The sequence below is a fragment of the Oryx dammah genome, unplaced genomic scaffold (assembly GCF_014754425.2).
Source record: "Oryx dammah isolate SB20612 unplaced genomic scaffold, SCBI_Odam_1.1 HiC_scaffold_27, whole genome shotgun sequence".
Lineage (NCBI taxonomy): Eukaryota > Metazoa > Chordata > Mammalia > Artiodactyla > Bovidae > Oryx > Oryx dammah.
The window spans coordinates 54898215-54920618 of record NW_024070211.1 but is presented as its reverse complement, the minus strand read 5'-3'; the positions used below and the strand labels follow the sequence as shown (position 1 = coordinate 54920618).

The 22404-nt window shown below is 38.6% G+C and overlaps 1 protein-coding gene across 1 annotated transcript in view; it reads right to left on the bottom strand.

The window, feature by feature from the left end:
• The window catches only part of TMEFF2 (transmembrane protein with EGF like and two follistatin like domains 2), a 282818-nt gene extending 269883 nt beyond the window's left edge, over positions 1–12935 (bottom strand). Inside the window, exons 1-3 of the mRNA XM_040228897.1 lie at positions 12327–12935; positions 9890–9999; positions 2078–2207 (exon numbers count right to left, since the gene is read on the bottom strand). Coding sequence (XP_040084831.1) covers positions 2078–2207; positions 9890–9999; positions 12327–12498 — 412 coding nt within the window. The 5' untranslated portion in view covers positions 12499–12935. The remainder of the gene's footprint in view (positions 1–2077; positions 2208–9889; positions 10000–12326) is intronic.
• Positions 12936–22404: the final 9469 nt, after the last annotated feature.

The window sequence follows — 22404 nt, the reverse complement described above, 5'->3', positions numbered from 1 at the left end:
AAGAATCTCTTTTAGATCAAAAGTCAGAACTCCAGTTTATTTAGTCAGACCTGGTTAACCAAAATTACTTTGGTCCCTCCGTCATTATTCAGATCAAAACTCTTTTAGATTTACACATCAATGGAAGATGCATTCAGCAAGACCGACTTACTAAATAAATCCTGTAGAAATTTAAGTCTGTGAATAAACTAAGGATGGGTTACTCAATTGTGATTAAATACTTGGTTAAGTATTTTCACAGTATAACCAATAAATTACGGACTAGAACTGAATAACTGAATGAATCACAAGAACGTGATTGCATGTGCTGACAAAAACTTGGAGGTTGGCAAGTAAGCAAGAGATTTTGCTACCCAACATTGTTAACCAAACTATAACTCCATGACTGCTTATTATGACTGTCCACTGATCTTCATTGCCTATCGTCAGAGACAGACAGATATCCTATATGATTTTGAATGAGTAAATCCGTTCCTTAGTACTCTAGTATTTGCCTACATATTTCTGGTTCTGAGACTAAGAGGTTCCTTTTTTTCCTATTCCATTTGTCCTAAAGTGTCATTTTTCAATAGCTATGACGGATTGATTTTTTATAATTAGTTTGGTCCTGTCTTTCTTTTTTCCCCATGCTTACTATAGTACGGAGTAGCATGGTGGCCCTCCTCTTTTCCTACTGAGAAAGATGGTCCAAGTGGCAATGATCTATTAGCTCCAGTAAACAAGAAAATGGTGCACCAATCCAACTTGCCTCTCAATCACCCTTGCAGGAAGGACATCACATTGTCAGACAAAGAATCAAATAGGAGAAAAAACTACTTAAAAACCAGAACCGAAGAGTCTACGTCATTGTTCACAAGGAAAGATACCTTTCTTTTCTGCTAATTCTTAGAAACTTTGGTAGTTACCAGTGCAAACTGGAACAGTATTATCAACTACTAACAATCAATAGGCCTAAGATAATCTTTTTTAAAGAATATGAGACTGTTTCTTTGCTCATTTACCACTCTGCTCCAGCTACCATACACATGATCTTTAATATAATTCCATAGTGTTATCTAAGAGGGACTTTTCAATAAAATAGACCTTTCTTGACATTATTCTATATTTCCTTTTTTGAAGAAAAAAGGATATATCATTTTAATGATAATAACAATATATAATTATTATTTTTCTTAAATATGCTTGTATCGTCAAATTCCTTTGAAATTATGACTCACAGAAAGATGCTTATTTGCCATTAGGAATAAATTTCAAAGGATACTAAAGTTTCTTTAATATATGTGATTTTAATGTCAAGCCTAACCTGAAAATGCAGCTTCATTTTATAGCACTGGTTTATCAAGTTGGGCTTTATTTTTCTTGTTTTTTCTCTCTTCCTGTAATACTATTCAGCTCTAATAACCATTGTACGCAGAAGGAAAACCTGAAAAACTAAAGAGCACAAGAAGGTGCTCTTCGTCCTTACTTTCTTTGGAGCATTCTTGGTACAGTATGACTAAAAAGTTGTGTGGGATCCCAGGCTCACTAGTGGTTCTAGAAAGGACAGATGTCTTTAGAAGTCATGTTCATCCCCAATATATTCTTCAATGTAATCTGCTCAGTGTTAAGAAGAGCATTTTGTAGAGCTGCTAAGATTAGGCACATCTTAACCTTCAAATCCAAATCTGCAAACTGCCTGTCCTCCGGCAAACAATCCTATTGTTATAAACGATCAAACAAACAAAATTTATTCCTGCATAGATTACTTTCTATACATTTGGCAACTGAGCAGTCAATCTAGATTTCTAATTGTTATTCAATGTCTGTACTTCATTAAATAGTATCTGTATTAAAATCTACCAACATCCTTATGGTAGATTTATCTTTCTTCCAGAAATAACTTGAAATGTAAAGAGACATAGAATAGGAATAATGCTTGCTTGATACAAAAATATAAGAGGCTTGTCTAGCCAATATATAGTCTGAATTATTTATCTGGATAATAATAAACAGGACATAACAGGAAAAGCAAGACATGGTTTTTGGATTCAGAATCCATTCCAAAGGTTTTCAGGAGTCATCAGGATCACATACATACCTGTGGCACAGGATCCTTCAGACACCACCAGTATCTCACTCTGCTGTTTGCATGCAGCCTGCCGCAGATAACACTCATTCTGATAGCTCTCCCCATTGGAACCACACACAGGCACATAGTCACTGTTGCACTGGGGAGGACACAGATGTAAGCCTGTGGTTAGTACTGGGGTTTACATGCCTCTGACATCTTGAACAGAAACCATCATTTACAAAAGAAAGCACTTGTCTTCATTTTCAGTGATCCCCATTGTATCCAGCAAGTCTTTGACCTTGTAAGAATATCATTCAAAGATATACAAAAGCAATGTCCAGTAAGCCAACTGGTCATCACTGATTCAGATAGGGGAAAATCAGCTTCTAAATCAGGAAAATCTAAGAAAGTGATAGGACAAGAAATAATAAAAAGATATAACAACAAAAGCATCAATATTATTTACTTTTTTGATATATGGCCCATCTGGCTTGGTAGAAAAATGAGAACATGTTATGACATTCTAGCTATTCAAAAATAGTGTCTATCTGTTTTTGGAGCAGAAGTATATAGCTGAAATGCCAAAGAACTCAGTTACTCTTTAGTATGTTGTTCCTCTGTTGAATTTGAATCTTTACAAATTCTTAAATATTTGGATAAGACATCTGAATTCCTAATTAAAGTTTCATATATCTTTATATCATTGGATATTGACAGAGATACAGTGTAGAAAGAAACAACAGACTATGTAATACAGAAAAAAAGTCAACTACTGAACCATATGTTAACTTGATTGACTATTCAAAAGTATGAGTATTAATGTATATTTCATAAAACAAAAAGTTCATTTTAAAACAACTTCCTTCCAAAAACGTACACATTTTATAATGGAAATCAGGCAACCTACAGGGTATACTCATTACATCATAATCACACTGTAAGGCCTTAGAGATACTTGGCTATGTTCTATACCTGCTAATTATACCAGTGATACGATTATCTCATGATTACTACTACTGATGGGCTACATTGTTTAATTATAACAAATGTAATGATAAAGACAATTATTTATAAATACTCACCCATGCCAGAAATTAAGTACAGTAAGGCAAATCATGCATATACACACATGTGAAAATGCTTTTCTGTTTTCTACTTCTTATTAAAATACTTGGATTTTTGATCTGCTAATTCATAACATATAAAGTAAACCAATGATTTAGCAAAATGGCTAGGGTTTTAATCTTTATAATAATATTTCTAAAAATCTCTCAAAAGTTAAATTCAACTCAAGGATTTTTACACAAAAGAGCAAATTTTAAACACAGTTATAATCTGATGATAAACCTAAGGTTCATTTTCTCATTCTATTTTCTTACTATATCTGTACTTCCTTTCCCAATCAACCGTTTAGCTCTTACCCTTTGCCTTTATGTAATAATAAATTTGAATCATTTTTTAAATGATATAACACAATGTTCTCTGAAATGAAAATTTTTTGAATCTGACTTTGCATCTGTTATTGAAAAACTTAAATATAATTTTTCACTAATAGTTACGTAGTATTCTCCCAATAGTAAATTCAAATTGTATGACACTCATAATCACCATAACTGCTAACAAGGTAATTTAGACACCAAATTATATTTATTTAGAAACTATTTATATATGATTAGATTGAAGTATTTTAAATATGACATATTTTTAAAATATTTATTTCTAGTTTCTGGTCTAGTTATTCTGGAAGTTTCTATTCCTTTCCATAGTTACATTATATGGCTCATGGACTCAGGCTATCTACATTATTATATTTGAAAACATTTTGATAGGAACTTTTCACTCATGAGGATCTTTAATTCAATAGGCAACTCACTTTCCAAATATACATATACCTAAAAATTGACCCACCATAAAACTGAACATTTTTATCACTACTGGAAAAAAAGGAAATTAAAAAATGTCAGTAAAGAGTTAAGTTTTCCAATAAACAGTACTGAAGAGATATCAAATACATGTGTGTGGTGCTGATGTCAGAACTGTGGCCAGGAAGGCAGGTGGATGGACCAGTGTTTGATAAATGGGCTGTGTTCAGGATCAGGACAATGTAGGGAGGCTCTACGAGGACCCACTAAGACTACTGAGAACATGGAAGACAGACCAGAAAAAGTGAACAGCTGGTAACATAGTCAGTAGACTTGCTGACCCTTTCAGTAGGCAGATGAGACTCATAATTACTGCAAATGGCTGGGCTAGTTAGCTCCTCATGCCTGTGTCCTAGCATTTTTGTTCTGGGTTACCTTTTAATCTTCATCTCCAACCCTGGTTACAATATTTTGTGTGTAGATGATCTGGATCCGCATTTTCTTCTTTGTAATCCCTAGAATTTCTCTATTTATCCTTTTCATCTACTTCTGTAGATTATTCAGATATAGTCAGTAGATGGGGAGTGAGGGGTAGGAAGTATTTATTATCTCTGTCAAGTGCTAGTACACAATGCTGATATGCATCTTAAAATACGAAATAAACTGATAAAGTGCTCATATGCCACTTCTGAGGGATGGAGTAAGCCAAATGTGAACAGTGCTAAAAACAGAGCTGCCAAGTTCCATGCACAAGCCAAAAGGGAGATTTGTATGGAGTTGAAAAGAGCTTAACTGTAGATTATCAGCACGCTGTTTTTGGCCCTTAGTACCATGACTTGCACTCATTAAAATGAATAACACACGGAGGAAGTATACTCTAAATCACTAAGGCTTAGAAGTGGAAGTCTCGTCCCATATTCTCCCATTTCTGAGTGTAGGACCTTGTGTATATCACTCAGCAATAAAATATTTAACAAGTTTATAGCTTGGTTCCCCCATTTGAAATGGTTAACTGGGGCATTTGGGAGGATTAACTGAGTCATGTTTCAAAATGCTTTGGAATATTCATTTATAAAAAGAAATGTAAATTATTTGTCTTTCATGATATATACTTTAACTAGCAGACTTACCATCTAACATGGACACCAAGGCATGCATGCCTAAAATTGGAAAAATAAAGGAAAACAGGCTAACCCTAAGTATAAAAATGAGCTTACTACTACATTAAAATATGCCTAATTTTAAAAATATTTTTTTCAGTGGTAACCATGAATATTTCTCAGTTTCAGAGGAAGGGACAGATTCAGATGTTAGGTGACTTGCTAAAGGCCACATTGTTGGCTGGTAGGAGAGAAAAACAAGACTCAAGCGCAGATGGTTAAGCTCATAAATGTATGTGTTGTCCAAACTTCCTCTCAGGGGAAAAGTGATTCTGCTTTCCTTCAGATGTTTTAAAAATCTTAAGTTTATTTTCCAACTTTGTGTTTTTCAGTGAATGATTTTGTTCCAAAATTTCCACATTGCTTAAGAAAGCAGCAACATGTTACACCAGTGAATTCAATGACTTGATGCTCTAGAATATATGGAATTTGTTTTGCTACAAATGAAGAAAAATTCATGTGAGAAGTTTTTCATATGATCTATTGCTTGTTTGATTAATAAGAATTTCTTTTAACTGAGATTTCAGCATTTAGGAGCTATGCACAACTTATATTTTATATATTGTCAGCACCTTCCCTAGTCTGGCATGTAGAAGGCACTCCACAGATGTTAAGTGAATTCTGTTATATTCCCACTTGTCAAAGGCTTAGGAATAATGGTTTAGGATATGGCATGTTTCTCTTCCAAAAAAGCAAGAGATAAAAAAACCTGCATATGTCCCAATCCTTTGATCATTCCATAGGTAACTTTTACTTCTCTGTGACTACATTTTTTCATGTGGAATTTTTTTATGATTTTAAACAAGTGGACAGGCCTGTGACTATGGTAAAAGTGACTCATATGACTTCTGAGGCTAGGTCATTAAAGGATGTAGCCTCTACTTGGCTCTTTCTCACTCTCTGGATGCTCGCTTGCCCTTTAAACCCAGTCACTGTGCTATGAGGAAGGCCAAACTAGTCCAAACAGAGAGATCTACATGGAGAAGGAACGAAGTCCCCAGTTGACAGTCCAATATATGAGTGAGTCCTGAGAGAACCAAGCCTTTGAGTTCCCTCCCCAGCTCACCAATGCCAAGAGGAGCAGAGGTAAGATGCCTTCATTAAGCCCTGTCCAACTGCAGATTGATGAGCAAAATAAATGTTCATTGTTTTGAGCCACTAAGTTCTGGGCAATTTGTTCTACAATTCTAGTTACTGGAACTATTGCAGATCTAGGGCATAGCTTACTAAATGAAAACAATCAAATTAAATGATATTTGTAAAACATAAGGCTTCACCATATTTTTAAATTATAAAGTGATCATTGATCATACATATTAATTGATATGATGAGTGGTATCTATGAATAGATGCATCTGTGACTTTACTTCCTCTCTTCTTTCTTTTATCCATTCAGCCAGCCAGCCAGCCAGCTAGCCAGCCATTTGTCCATCCACTGTCTCTAAATTTTCGTACCATGGTTATTTACCAGAATGACTAGGATACCATTTGGTATGCAGAAAGCAAGGTTAGATGCATGAGACTGCAGGCTATTTATGGAACTCATATCATCATCTAAGAATTAGTTGTACTATTTTTTATATCAAGTTGTATATAATAAATTGGCACTTTTGTTGTTCTTATTAATGTTTTTATTTGTATATGGGCTTCCTTAATGGCTCAGCACTAAAGAATATGCCTGCCAATGCCTGCCAATGCAGGAGACAAAGGTTCTGTCCCTGGGTCAGGAAGATCCCCTGGAGAAGTAAATGGCAACCCACTCCAGGATTGTTGCCTGGAAAATCTCATGCACAGTGACTAAACAACCACAATATAATGTCCAAGAAAAAAATTAGATTTGGTGTCAAAGGACCTAGATTCTTGCTGTAGGATCACCACTTAGTTGTAAGTTATTTATATTTATGAGCCTTAATCTCCTCATCTGTAAAAGGAGGAAAAAATAATTACCTCACTCAGATATGAGAAATAAATGAGATAACATGTTTGGATGGTAGAATATGATTATTACAAATCATCTAAGAGAGGTAAAGATAAATATTTGTTCACCTTAACGTTCCAATAGTAATTCAAACTGGAAAACATCGATTACACACACATATACCCAATACTCTTTTAAGTTTATCTCTCAGCCAGAAACCACAGTTCGCACCCCACTTTGAATAGAAGAATTTGGACTTGTATCTGAAATCGGGAGAAATAGAGTAGATGACTTAAGCTGATCTAGAACAGTATATAGGAAAATGGATTTTTCAGGACATCTGCCTTTTCATCAGACTGAGCAAAACAGAAAAAAATTCTCAAATTAATTTGAAAGTATTGGAAATACTGAGTCAAGATACTCCTAGCTTAAAATATCAAATCTATTTTTCTTTGCACAACTTGTACATTTTTCTTTGATCTTGAACTTAATTCAGCCACTCTATATTCCTGGTACGTGCAGAGTCTAAATTTTCCACTAAGGAAATGTTTATTTTCACCTGACAGACTGACAACTATTGCAAAGCACAAACTAATAGCAGCAGTAATCTAGTAGTAAATTTAAAATGCTACCGGCATTAGGAAAAGAAAATTTACATTTTAGTTTCTTATTCAAACTTGCATTCACTCCCCTAGCCCTGTCCCCTGTAGTCTAACCCACTTAATGGTTATCTAAATTAATGACAAATGTAACTGGCTAATCAAATGCATAAAAAACATAAGTATCTTTGTTGATAAAAGTTTTACTAAAACCCTTTGTGCAACCTGAAAACTGAATCCAATTTCTTTAAAAAGAAAATTATATATTTTCTTTTAGTAGCATGCATCCATTTTTAATTTTATGAACTCTTTTTTTTTTTTTTTTTGCCTCTTCGTGAAATCTTATTCTACTTATGGCTTTCCATTTGAGGAACATTCTTCTTGGTTCATTTTATATCATTCATGGGTTCACATCTTATGTCTACCCTTGGTTACAAAAATAAGATATATTTCTGGGAATTACAAACTAAAAAGAAAAAAATTTATAAAATCCTGTGAGCTTTTAATGAATAACTTATCCAACTTATTTTCCCCTCAGTTAACACTTGGAGAAAGTATGACTTGCAGGGTTCTTATGCTCCATCTCTCTCAAGTAGTTCACTGAGAGAACATAATTAAATTGTTCAGTATGGCTGGAGACCTTAGAAATTGGTATTGCATGAATATTAAATATGCATGAATGTTTCCAATACTCTAGTATGGTTTAAAGACTATAGTATGGGCACAGCAATGCGTACCTACTGGGTAGTGGTGCACTGTATAAGTATCAGCTGTTTATTAATTTTCTTAGAAAGAAAAAGATAATGTCCAAGAAGTTTTTAGCTCATTTATAAGCCATTCAAACCATATTTAAATGTGAATTCCCTTCTCTCTATCACTGGGAGGTGACATTAATCTAAAATATTTATTTTTCATCAACAATTCTAAATATTACATATAGTTGGCCCTCCAAATCTGAGGCTTCTACATCCACAGATTCAACCAACTTCAGAGTGAAAATATTTGAGAAAAAGATTCCAGAGAGTTCTAAACAGCAAAACTTGAATATGCCACTTACCAGCAACTAATTTGTATTTACTTTGTATTTACAATGTTTACATTGCCTATACACTATATAATAAATAATCTAGAGATGACAAAGTGTACATGAGGATGTGCATAGGTTATATATAAATTCTACATACTTTTATATAAGGGACTTGAGCATCCTTGGATTTTGGTACTTGTGGTGGTGGATACTGAGTGACTTACGGATACCGAGTGGATAGTGAGTGACCACTGAACTATAACAAATTTTAGACTTGAATTTGAATTCTAATATTTGATTTGTTTTATATCCTTTCTGATTTTTTTTTCATAATTTGCTTACAACCTTGGAAAAGTTTTCCCTACCCCCAGTATAGTTTCCTTAATGGGAATATTTTTTGTTTGAAACTTACCTTAGATTTCAGGTGTATTTTAAAAAGTAATTTAGTAACACTTTAAGATATCAGTAAGCATCTATAATACTTAAATTATAAAAAATGTATTGAAAGAGAAAACTTTTAACATTCACATGGTAGAAAGCATTTGTTAGATCATGACTATAATAATGAGATTGAGCTCTATCTTTAAAAAAATACTAATAATCCAGTTTTGATAATATCACTGGGCAATCTCTCTTTTAATTTTTATTTATGTTTTCAACATTAGGCAAAGCACATTTTCCTAAGGTTTATGAAGTGACTTTTGTCTATTTGCATTCTTTTGGATTCCTAGGAATTGTAATTGAATGTGGTATCCATGAAAAGTTGACAAGTACTAATAAGTGTCATGATTTCCAATCTAGCACAGTAGTTTTGAAGTCACATTGATAAGGAGTTCATTTAAAAACTCAACTAGATTGCCAAAATAATAAAACCCAATACCATTAAAACAGAGCAATATGATCCAAAGAAGATAGCCTCAATCAACAAAACAAAAGTATAAATCCACACTTCTCCAACAACAATTTTGGCTATTATGTTGACTTATAGTATGCATGTTAGAAGGGACACAGAAACCTACTTTTCTGTTGATACACCAAAAGGACAACCTGAAGCTTTCTACCTCCAGTGGCATTTATAACTATGGCACATACATTGCTCCTAAAAGCTGTGTCTTTTTGACATCAGTTGGCTCTCTTGCCAGTACTTTTGTTTGATGCCAGCTTTCCTCTTAGCTTGCATAGCTATAAATTGCCAAGTGATGGGCTGTAAAAGAAGATCTCTGCTTTGCAGTCTCATTAGTAAATTAGAAGATGCAAATATGAAATTTCTTACCTTGAACTGACAGACGCATGTCACAGTGTCTCCAATTCTTAAACATTCACCATCAAATTTACAGGTGTTGGTGTCACAGAGGAAGAGATCATTTTCTCTGTCATCATAACCTCAAATTTAAAGAGAACATGCCAGTCATTAAATATTACAGACTTGAACAACAACAACAAAAGAAATATCTTGAAGCTTTAAAAGAATTGCTCTAAATTTTAATTCCAACAACCACAGCTGTACTACAAGGTCATTCTTTACTGATAACCTAAAAAAAATTCTAGTTAAGTGATTAATACTAGTTTCTCTTTCACAATTCTTTTCTAGTCAGTTGTCTTTGAATATTCTTTTTTTTTTTCTTTTGATGATGCTATTTTATTTTAGTTTGGGTTAGTACTGGCAGTGGTAAGTGAATATTTAACATTGCTTCGTAGTTTCATTATTTTTTCTCATTAAGTAGACTATAGTTTATGACCCTCAAACTTCACATTTTAGAAAAGAGTTGGTGATGGTCTCAGAATGTCCCTTCATTATTCCTCCGTTTTTAATCATTCTTTTGCTTTAAGATCTGCAACAACCCTTTATTTGGAATTTCTCCAGACAAAGAGGAAACAAAGCTCCAATAATAAAGATAAACAGGCACAGTGTTTTTTCTGATGGTCTGTCTGACTCAAATAAAGATTGATCACCTCCAAGTTAACAAGGGTAGAGGGGATACAGGTTCTTGCTAATCTGCCTGGAAAACCAGTTTATTTTCTTTAGTTTCTGCAAATCCCTGTTAGGTATCTGGTAATAATGAATTTCTTAACTGTCATCCCCAATTTCATATTTGTTAGTTATTTCCTAAAACAGTACCGTAGCTAAGGATGAAACAAACTGGTCATGTTGGGTTACGAATCTATTAACATTTCAAATAATTGACTTAGCAGGTTACTTAATATTCCTATGGTAAAGCACCTAAAAAGTGATTAGGTACCTGCAAAGTGGGACTTAGTCTTTCCAAAATAACATAGATGTATGCATGAGCCATGAGTAAGTTAAAGAAAACATGTTTAGCTTTATGAAAATGCCAAATTTAGAAATTCCCCCAAACAGAACAAAGGCAATATATTGACCCAAATCTAACAGGGTTACAAATTTCAACTTGTCTTTAAAAAGCACAAGCCACATGATGTATAATAATTTTCTTCATGGAATCTACATCAGTCACTACCCAGCATGGCATATTCTTTTATCCTATGAGTTACAGTTGGTCATTCTCTCTTCTCCGAAGTTACATACACTTCAGCTCGCATACATCCCTAAAAGCCACTTTATTCAGAACTAGATTCAACTTCGGCAGAATTATATATACAGGAGATGAAAAATTACATACACACTGGCTAAAACTAGAACAGAACAGACCTAGGGGACAATATCCAGGCATGCTAATGGAGTTTAAAATGCCCCAAACATCACAATCACGCCGGTAGTTATGGGCTGTCATGCTGAAAGGCGAAGCTACTCGAACAGTGCAGCAACTCCTATCCTCGGCTCCTATTTAATTAGGAGACTTTAGCAGAACCAAGCTTGCCAAGCTCTCGCATTCAGACTCTGAAGGGACCCAAGCAAGCAAGAAGAGCGCCTGACGCACTCCAAGGAAGCCTGCCCAGAAATGGAGGAGCCGGCGCCCACTCGGGTCGGTTCCGCCCTCCGCCCGCCTATGGGTGAGCCTGTGGGGCCTTGGTCATACCCACCCCAGCCTGGGAGAAGGACGAAAGATTCTTGTCTCAACTTCCTTCGACCATTTAGGAGCTAGGAGAGGCAAGAGGGAGGCATCTCGGTGATGCAAAAAGAACGTCTTTTGCAGCCCAGTCGAGAAGGCGCTGTATATGCTAGTGGGGGAGGGGGGTAGAGGGGCTGAGAGAGAGAAACTGAATGTCTTGGAAACCCAAGCTCCTTTAGAATTTGTGTGACCCTGTCTTGAATGCCAGACAAGTGAACTCTCATGGTACTTTTGCTAGTAATCAATGTTTCCCCTGCAGTCACCGTTTGATTTATTGCTTTCTCGCTAGTTCTATCTCCTAAAGTTATTTCTCTCTGGTTTCAGCTAGACTTCTTTCTTTAATGATAGAAAAGGTTCTGATTTAGTGTTTCTTCAAGGACTGGTCCTCTTTTCAATGAATCCACAAAACCTCCTTGTTTACTATTTCTTAAAATCTCCGCAGCTCCAATTTAAGTGCAAGGTTCCTTTACCTGCACTTTCTGTGCACCGCCCCCTCAGGACCCCCTCCCCTTTCCTTAGCGGCCTGGAACAGTTCTCTGGGTAGAGGTCGGTGGTCTCAACGGTTTGGGAGCGTTGGAGCGGAGGAGCTGGGGAGAAGCACTTGGGTAGGTTGGTCTGTGCTGGAAACAGCGCGTTTCCTCTGCGGGGCTAAGAGGTCGAGGGCTGGGGTTTCGGACTTACCAGAGCAGTTCCAGCCGGTGGGCGTTTGGCAGTCACTTAAGGAGGTAGGGAAAGCTGCGAGCTTCACCGGCCGGGCTACGATGAGCAGCATCACCGGCAGCAGCAGCAGCCAGCAAAAGCCCTCACAAAGTGTCCAGCTGCTGCACTGCCGCGGGGACTCCCACAGCACCATGACTAGTTCGCGCAACTCTGCAGCAGCAAAAGGCTTCGGGAGAACACAAGATCGCGGGGGTCAGGCAGCGGGCTACTGAGCATCCCGCGGACGGCGGCAGCAAAGGCGGCGGCGGTGGCAGTGGCACCTGACGGGGAAGCAGTAGCCAAACCCGCGCATGATCTCCAGAGTTTCAGCAACATCCAGTGACCCCGCTCAGCCCCGGGAGCGAGAGGGTCGTCCACGGAAAAGCTGCGCCGGGGACGCGGGAAGCTGCTGCCATAAGCAGAGGGCTCTGGCAAGCCAGGACAGCAAGAGGAGACCGAAGTCCAGAGAGCAGACGAGAGGAGCCTAAAGAGGCTGGGTGGAGGGAGAGTCAAAGCGCCCCGCAGCCTAGCAGCCGCCTCTCGCGCTCTGCTGCCCGCATCCCTCTGGCGTTTGGGAAGCAGCAGGTCCTTAGCCCGCCCGGGATCACGTGGGAACTGGCAGTCGGGCGTTGATTGGCTGAGCGGGATGCAGGTCCCGGGAGGGAGGGGTCGGCGAGGAGGTGCTAGGAGGAGACGACGGCGGATGCCACAGATGGGCTAGCTCACCAGGCGCTGGCCCGAGTGGGGCAAGGCGGGGATGGCTCGAGTGAGAACTGCGGGTTGCAGGGCAGGAGACTCCCTCACCTTTAAATACCACCTGCGGTTTCAGTCTCTGCCCCAGGACGCCCCCTACCGAGCGCTGGGTCAGATCTACCGCCCCTCTTCCGTGCGTGACCCCCGGCTTCTAGCGCCCGCCGCGGCTGGGTGGCGTCTCTCGGAGCTGGAGCTGGCGAGGGTGGAGATGGCTGAGGAGCGGTCGCAGCAGACAGGAGAGGGGAAAGCGGGCACCGAGGAGAGGGCGTCCTCCTGGCGCCCCGTGCTCCAGCGTGCAGGAGCGCGCCTCCTGGCTGTGACGGGATACAGGCTGGGAATATCGCCGCGGAGAGCCCACGGACGTTTCTCTAGGGAGTAGCAGGAAGCAGGAGAGGGTGAGAGGCGGTGGTGTGAGAACAGCTCAGGCTGGCCTGGAAGCAGCAGCCGTTCCCACAGAAGCCTGCGAACCTAAGGCTGTTCGCCAAGCTGCTTCAACCAGCCAGCCAGGCTCTCCCAGCTCGCTTCTCTCTCTCTCCTCTCTTCCCTGGCCCCCTGAAACCCCGAGTCTACCCGAGGAGCTGGAGATTTGAAAGCCCTCTCCCCCCTACACTCTTCTCCAGCCGGTAGCCTGTTTGTGCTGCTGCCTGGGAGGTGCGGGCAAATGTGTTTCGGAGGTCAGGACGGGTTGGGACAACCGGTCAGAGGGAGGAAGGAAAGGCTGCTCTCTGCATCGGCCACTGCGGACTGCCAGGAGCATCCGCGGGTTGCGGCGTCTGGGAAGAGCGGCTCCCTTCGGCGGCGCGGGTAGTGGTCCTCGGAGCTTTACGCGGGTCTCTACCGGCTCTCCAGTGACCTGGAGGTGGCAAGGAGGTCTCATTCGGCGAGTCTCTGGTTCTGCGCCTTTCATTCTCCGGCCCCAACTAGCGCCGGCAAACGGCGTAGTGAGACCCGCAGTTCGTCTGCTGCATTCTTCACGCAGTTAGACAACACTCTTTAGCCTAATGGCATTTTAGTCTCCAGTAACGAACGGGACCCGGAGTTTCCCGGGACAAGGATGCAGAGGAGCATTTTCCTCTCGTAACCCGGGTCGTCGTTACACAGTGATTTCAATGAGTTTTCTGTGTGATCATTCAGTGTTTGGATTCCGTGTGATTGTTCTGTGATTCAGGATTTTTTTTTCCCTGTTCTCTTCCCTTACCCTCCTTTCTCTTTCCCTTCCTCCGCTCCTTCCTTTCTTCCTTCCCTTCCTTCTTCCCTGCCTTCCTCCCTTCCTCTCGCTTCTTTCATGTTTTTCCTTCTCTTTCTTTCAAGAACCCTCATCTCCTTTATTTTTCTTTTAAACCTCCCCTTTCTGTCTCTCCTATGTCCCCTGAATTTGGAAGAACATTGCGTGAGAGCGCCTCGCAGGCAATTAGTGTCCATTCTCAATCACTTAAAAGAGACACCCATACATTCTGAAAACAGGGACTATCTATCCTTTGCAGTACCACCCGAAAAACAAATTGTACCCGAGCTATCCTTTTAAGTACTTTAACCTTCAACCTCCTCCCACTTCCATGCTTTTTAACTTCTCCTTTGAGAGATGTGATCGTGCAACACCTCAGTGCCTCAAAGAAATCTTTTTTTTCCCCCTTTACCCTGTGTGAAACCCATCCCTTTATCTTACATCTCCGCCTCCGCCCCGAGATCCTTCTTCCCATCGCCCCCGTCCACCTCCAAAGATTTCTGAATCTGTGTGTCTGCTCCTGGTAATTAAGCAGCAGATCCCAGCATTCTAGTTGGTGGCATCGCGCTCCTTACCAAGACTCCATTAAAACGAATCAATTTGACCAGACGTTGGAGGCATCAGAAAATCGGCTTCTAGACAGTGCAGCTAAATTCTTTAAGGAAACAGAATACCCATTAGATAGAACTGCCAGCCAATATTGCAAAAACAAGGAATCGGAGATGTCTTTTCCCTGCACTCTTTCGGCAGAGAGGGCAACAGAGATACACGCCTAATGTAGATTAAGATTGAACAACTCCCCAGTTCCAAGTGAGGACATGTCATTTTCCATAGCAAGGCTGGTGTGGTAACTAATCAGGCTTATGAAAATAAGTCATGCTTGAAACTGAAGGCAAAGTCCTTCAAAGTGTTTACCCAGGAATTATGATAATGAAACAGGACCTGCTAGGGTATGAGTGCTTGGCTATAGAGGTAGGATTTTACAGAACGTCTTAGCTGAGTAAAACTGTTATTGAATTCTCTGCTAAGTAAATTTTTGGCATGCTCTCTAATAATATGTACTCTTCCTAAGACATTTTGCCCAATGTAACTTAAAACTCCAAAGGAGTAAATTACTGGTTGTGACTGGTTAACAAATGCAGTTGCTTCCACAGAGATTCTTTAAATTATTAAACAGTTTGAAGCAAAGCCTTTCCAGTAGGAATGCTGTGATTTTGTTCAGCTTGCTTTCTACTTAGTGCTGCAGTGCCACCAAGAAACAAATTCTGAAACTGGCAAGCACCACCAAGTGGCAGAAGAACATCATCCAGTGAACAGAGCATCATATTATTGAATATGTAAATAAAAATGTATACACTATTTAGCCTCATCATTAGTACCAAGGAAGTAGACTGGCCTTAATTTTTATGGCAGTGAAGATTGGATTAGTGATTGGATTAGTGCTTCAGTTTTGCTTCCAGAAGGATCAAATACATTTACTTATTAGAACTGAATTTAAAACTAGGTCTATGAATTGTACTTGGTATAGTATATTATATGATTACTAGTAATGGAATCCAGCATATAATGCATTTGTAATACTTCTTATTTTAAAATTCTACACAATATTTTCTTTCAATACTTCTGAGCTAAATCAGTTTATTTGTGGCATACATACTCTAGAATCAACTCTGAGTGGGTACAATTAAGTTGTTATATTTTTAGGAAAGTAGCACAGAAAATATTTTCCCAGAAAACTTCTTTTAAAGTATTTTTCCCCACATGGAAAAGACATCATGTGAGACAACTCAAAGCTTTAATGGGAGGGGGAGAAGTTATTCTAGAACAAGAAAAATTTAGGATAAATAAACAAACCTGGGAAAATAAAGGCACACTGACAGTCAAAGATCAGACAGACTCCTTTTTGCTCTCTAATAATTTCTGGACGAACGGATGAATCATGGTGGAGAGTTCTGACAAAATGTGGGCCACTGGAGAAATAAATGGCAAGCCACTTCATTATTCTTGCCTTGAGAACCCCATGAGCTGCATGAAAAAGCAAAAAGATAGGATACTGAAAGAGGAACTCCTCAGTAGGTGCCCAATATGCTACTGGAGATCAGAGGAGAAATAACTCCAGAAAGAATGAAGAGATGGAGCCAAAGCAAAAACAACACCCAGTTGTGGCTGTGAGTGGTGATAGAAGTAAAGTTCAATGCTGCGAGAACAATATTGCATAGGAAGCTGGAATGTTAGGTCCATGAATCAAGGCAAATTGGAAGTTGTCAAACAGGAGATGGCAAGAGTGAACATCGAACATAGAATCAGTGAACTAAAATGGACTGGAATGGGTGAATTTAACTCAGATGACCATTATATCTACTACTGTGGACAAGAATCCCTTAGAAAAAATGGAGTATCCATCATAGTCAGCAAAAGAGTCTGAAACAGAGTACTTGGATGCAGTCTCAAAAGGCAAAGGAGAAATGGAAAGATATACCCATCTGAATGCAGAGTTCCAAAGAATAGCAAGGAAAGATAAGAAAGCCTTCCTCAATGATCAATGCAAAGAAATAGAGGAAAACAATAGAATGGGAAAGACTAGAGATCTCTTCAAGAAAATTAGAGATACCAAGGGAATATTTCATGCAAAGATGGGCACAATAAAGGACAGAAATGGTATGGACCTAATAGAAGCAGAAGATATTAAGAATAGGTGGCAATAATACACAAAAGAACTATACAAAAAAGAACTTCATTACCCAGATAACCATGATAGTGTGATCACTCACCTAGAGCCTGACATCCTAGAATGCGAAGTCAAGTCAGCTTTCAGATGCATTACTACAAACAAAGCTAGTGGAGGTGATGGAATTCCAGTTGAGCTATTTCAAATCCTAAAAGATGATGCCGTGAAAGTGCTGTACTCAATATACCAGCAAATTGGGAAAACTCAGCAGTGGCCACAGGACTGGAAAAGGTCAGTTTTCATTCCAATCCCAAAAAAAGGCAATGCCAAAGAATGCTCAAACTACCGCACAATTAAACGCATCTCACACACTAGCAAAATAATGTTCAAAATTCTCTAAGCCGGGGTTCAACAGAACATGAACTGTGAACTTCCCAATATTCAAGCTAGATTTAGAAAAGGCAGAGGAACTGGAGATCAAATTGTCAACATCTGTGGATCATCAAAAAAGCAAGAGAGTTCCAGGAAAACATCTGCTTTATTGACTACGTCAAAGCTTTTGACTGTGTGGATCACAATAAACTGTGGAAAATTCTCCAAGAGATGAGAATACCAGACCATCTGACCTGCCTCCTGAGAAATCTGTGTGCAGGTCAAGAAGCAACAGTTAGAACTGGACATGGAATAGCGAACTGGTTCCTAACTGGGGAGGAGTACGTCAAGGCTGCATATTGTTACCCTGTTTATTTAACTTCTATGCAGGATACATCATGTGAATTGCCAGGCTGGATGAAGCACAAGCTGGAATTAAGATTGCTGGGAGAAATATCAATAACCTCAGATATGCAGATGATACCACCTTTATGACAGATAGTGAAGAAGAACTAAAGAGCCTCTTGACGAAAGTGAAAAAGAGTAAAAAAGTTGGCTTAAAACTCAACAGTGAGAAAACTAAGATCATTCCATCCCGTCCCATCTCTTCATGGTAAATTGATGGGGAAATAATGGAAACAGTAAGAGACTTTATTTTGGGGGCTCCAAAATCACTGTAGATGGTGACTGAATCTATGAAATTAAAAGATGCTTGCTCCTTGGAAGGAAAGCCATGACCAAGCTAGACAGCATATTAAAAAGCAGAGGTGTTACTTTGCCAAGAAAGGTCCGTCTCGTCAAAGCTATGGTTTTTCCAGTGGTCATGTATGGATGGAGAAGGCAATGACAACCCATTCTTGCCTGGAGAATCCCAGGGATGGAGGAGCCTAGTGGGCTGCTGTCTATGGGGTCGCACAGAGTCAGACTCGACTGAAGCGACTTAGCAGCAGCAGCAGCATGTATGGATGTGATAGTTGGACTATAAAGAAAGCTGAGTGCTGAAGAATTGAAGCTTTTGAACTGTGGTGTTAGAGAAGACCCTTGAGAGTCCCTTGGACCGCAAGGAGATCCAACCAGTCCATCCTAAAGGAAATCAGTCCAGAATATTAATTGGAAGGACTGATGCTGAAGCTGAAACTCCCAATACTTTGGCCACCTGATGAGAAGAACTGACATATTGGAAAAGACCCTGATGCTGGGAAAAATTGAAGGCAGGAGAAGAAAGGGATGACAGAGGATGAAATGGTCAGATGGCATCACAGACTCGATGGACATGAGTTTGAGTAAGCTCTGGGAGTTGGTGATAGACAGGGAAGCCTGGCGTCCTGCAGTCTATGGGGTCGCAAAAAGTTGGACACAACTGAGCGAATGAACTGAACTGAATACTTTCTGATGTTTCAATAATGGTAAGATACGTAGTATGGTTTTTAGGTATCAGAACTTGTGTCATGTAGTAAGGAATATATTATTTTTGTTTAATCACCACAACACTGCCAGCATCCACCATGAGACAAGGAATGTTGTTATTCTTATTTTATGGAAAAGGCATATGACTTTTAAAGCATCAAGCAGCTTGCTCTATTAACAAACTAGCTGTGGTACAGCAAAGACTCAACATAGTTCTGTCTGGTATCAGAGCTGAGATTTAAGTCGCTATATTCTCCCATATGGCTTGCCTCTTAGCCTCAGAGAATGGAAACTATAACTAGGAACATACCTTCTCTGTCCATGTAGCCTCTTTGCCCTTTTAATGAAGAGCTAGTAAGAACCACACTCATTAAATCTCAACCATGAGCAGTGAGATCCAGTGGTTTCTAGATTTGTAATTCATACTTGAAATTAATATGAGTTACTTAGGAAGCTTTTTAGAAGATAGACAAATTCTAGGCCCCATTAGCATGGATTCTAATTCAGAAAGTTCACCAATTCTTGTGTTCTACTGTTGAATATATATTTTAATATTCATTCTTGGAAACCAAGGTACTTTCTACTCCTATATGAGAAGTGAAACAATGTCTGGGTTCTTGCTCAGTTTTCATAAGACTTTTGACACAGAGTATTCTAAAACAGGAGAAAGGCTTATACTCCATGAGCAGGTGAACTGTTGTACATTACCTGACTATCTATCATTAAGTATTGAATTTACACATGAACATGTTTAACAAATATGCATTAAGCTTCTAATATATCTGACTTACTAACCTTGTGACTATAGATTGTTTCCTCATTTGTAAAATTTAGATAATAATAATACCTATCTCCTAGGGTTCTTTTGAAATTTAAGGGAGATATAATGTATGATTTAACTGTAATGGCCTTGGGAAGAATACTTGTATAAATGGGTGAATGAATACATATTTGTGTATATAGTTATATGCATATATATATCATAATTAAGGATATATAGTTCATATATGTATGATATCAAAATATACAATATTTTGATATGATAATGAAGTAAAGTGTCATTTTCAAATCTAACTAAATACCTTAACACTTTTTCCCTTAGTTTATAGCCTACCTCAGATCAGTAGATAATGTCCCAAATCATTATTCCCTCAGTTTTAAGTGATAATTTATTAACATGAAAATGTATATTATTAATAAGTAATAAATATATTGACATTAAGTGTTTAATTTATAGGTCAACTGCTACATCAACAGTGTTTCATAGAAGTTGTCTTCATTTCTGGTTGATTTTTTTTTTTACCTGAGAGTAATTAAATTTGCTATTTTTCCACCCTTTGCCACAATCTGTTAATGATGCATAAATAATAAGCAATAATTTAAAGAAACAATTTTATAATAGAAAGTTTTCTCTGTCCCTTATCAATTCCTGTGTCTTTAATTATTTTTGATAAATTGAAACATAGAAAATTAATTTTCAAATTCAGCACTGGTGAAGTAGTTTATTTCCTCTTAGGGTAGTGAGACCTAGCCATGAATGTACATTGTAATCACCTGGGGAATTAAAGAATACTGCTGCAGAATCTCTACTCCAAGATTTGATATCTCTGGCGGTTAAGCAGAGGCATCATATATATACATATATACTGGTGATTGTAATACATAGCCTTTGTTGATAACCACTGCGCTGGGAAGTGAATCAGTGGGCATTTCCAAGTTTTATCAGGTTGAAGAGTGATTTTTTTCACTTAAAAATTTTAAGATAAACATCTCATGAAAGCTACTCCTTGATTAAGATACTTAACAAAAGGAGAATACAGCAGTTCATGTTTGTCACTAGTTTGCAAATAGTTTGGGAAAAGAAAAAAACACTCATTTGATAAGAGCTAGATATACAAAGCACTGGGGCTTGCCAGGTGACACTAGTGGTAAAAAAAAAAAAAACCCTCCTGCCAGTGCAGAGACTTAAGAGACGCAGGTTCGAGCTCTAGGTCAGGGAGATCCACTGGAGAAGGACATAGCAACCCACTCGAGTATTCTTGCCTGAAGAGAGCCCATGGACAGAGGAGCCTGGTGGACTGCAGCCCACTGGGTCATGAAAAACAGGACACAACTGAAGCAACTTAGCATGCACAGATATACAAAGCAGTGGGCACCTCAATACATTTTCATGTCTTTTTATTTACAGATTCAAAACAGTTTGCCACTGCTATTTAATTTAATCACAGCCTTATCTTAAAGTTTACTTTGATACTGTTCTTCAAATCATTATGATTTTGTTTTTCTTTTTTGCAATCAGAAACAGAAGTTTGAGTCATTTTGGAATAAAACTGCTTTTCATGTCTGTCTTTGGCTACCTGTGGCTTTTACTGAACTCAGTTAGAAGTTACTAAAGCCAGGAGTTCTTCCAGTTTGTGTTATTAGTATCATTTCTCCCTCTGTTATCTGTAACACTGATGTTATCTGTAACCAATTGTTTTGGGTTTGGGGTTCCCCCTGCCTCAAGTTACTTGTTAGTGGCAGAGCAAGTCACTCAAGATCTGATGTTCTCAACCATTTTGCTGCTCCTTCTACCCAAATGTTTCTCCCTTGCCTTGTCCCCCAAGAAAGAAAAGAAAAAAAAAAAAAAGAGGGGACAAGGCTTCTGTCATGAAATAAATTTGGAAAAGACTTCCTGTTAACACTGCTCAGCCCTCTTAGTTTCACAATACATATTTGCAGTAAAGGCTCTGAAGAGCCCTGCAGTAAAATCAGACCAAACACATCAAATAAAACTAAACACCTGTTTAACTTTATTGAACTCAGATGTTCTAATAGTATTTGATCATGGCATCCCTTTTAGCAAAAAAAAAAAAAAAAAAAAAAAAAACACAACAGTAAACTACAGCAATAGATTTCTAGGTCTTATATATACCATTAGTAACAATAGTCTAGAGGAATGGAGCTTTTAAAAAAATGGTGTCAGTGTGTTAAATGAGAAAGATAATCGTTCCCTCTGATTTCTCTTTTCACAGAAACAATACTAAAGTCAGATCATAGAGGGTAAATATTCCTCAACCCTCTATCGTATCTTTGGTTGACAAGGATATGATTTTCCCTGTCATCACAAATATTTTGAGAAGATGATTAAAATATCAGCCCTACCATGTTACAACCTTTAAAATTTTTCCTCAGTTTTGTTTGATGTAAACTCAAAATTAGATGCCCTAATATACTTAGCAGTGATTGTGACATCACTGATACAGATTGTCTGATAATACTACTTTCTGAAAAGCTATATCTCATATTGTTTAACATGCTGCTGCTGCTGCTAAGTCGCTTCAGTCATGTCTGACCCTGTGAGACCCCATAGATGGCAGCCCACCAGGCTCTCTCATCCCTGGGATTCTCCAGGCAAGAGTACTGGAGTGGACTGCCATTTCCTTCTCCAATGCATGAAAGTGAAAAGTGAAAGTGAATTCGCTCAGTCATGTCTGACTCTTAGCGACCCCATGGACTGCAGCCCACCAGGCTCCTCTGTCCATGGGATTTTCCAGGCAAGAGTACTGGAGTGGGGTACCATTGCCTTCTCCATTTAACATGCTAGAAATGTTTAAACAGAAAATTTCACAAGATTTTAAAGAGAATTTAATTGA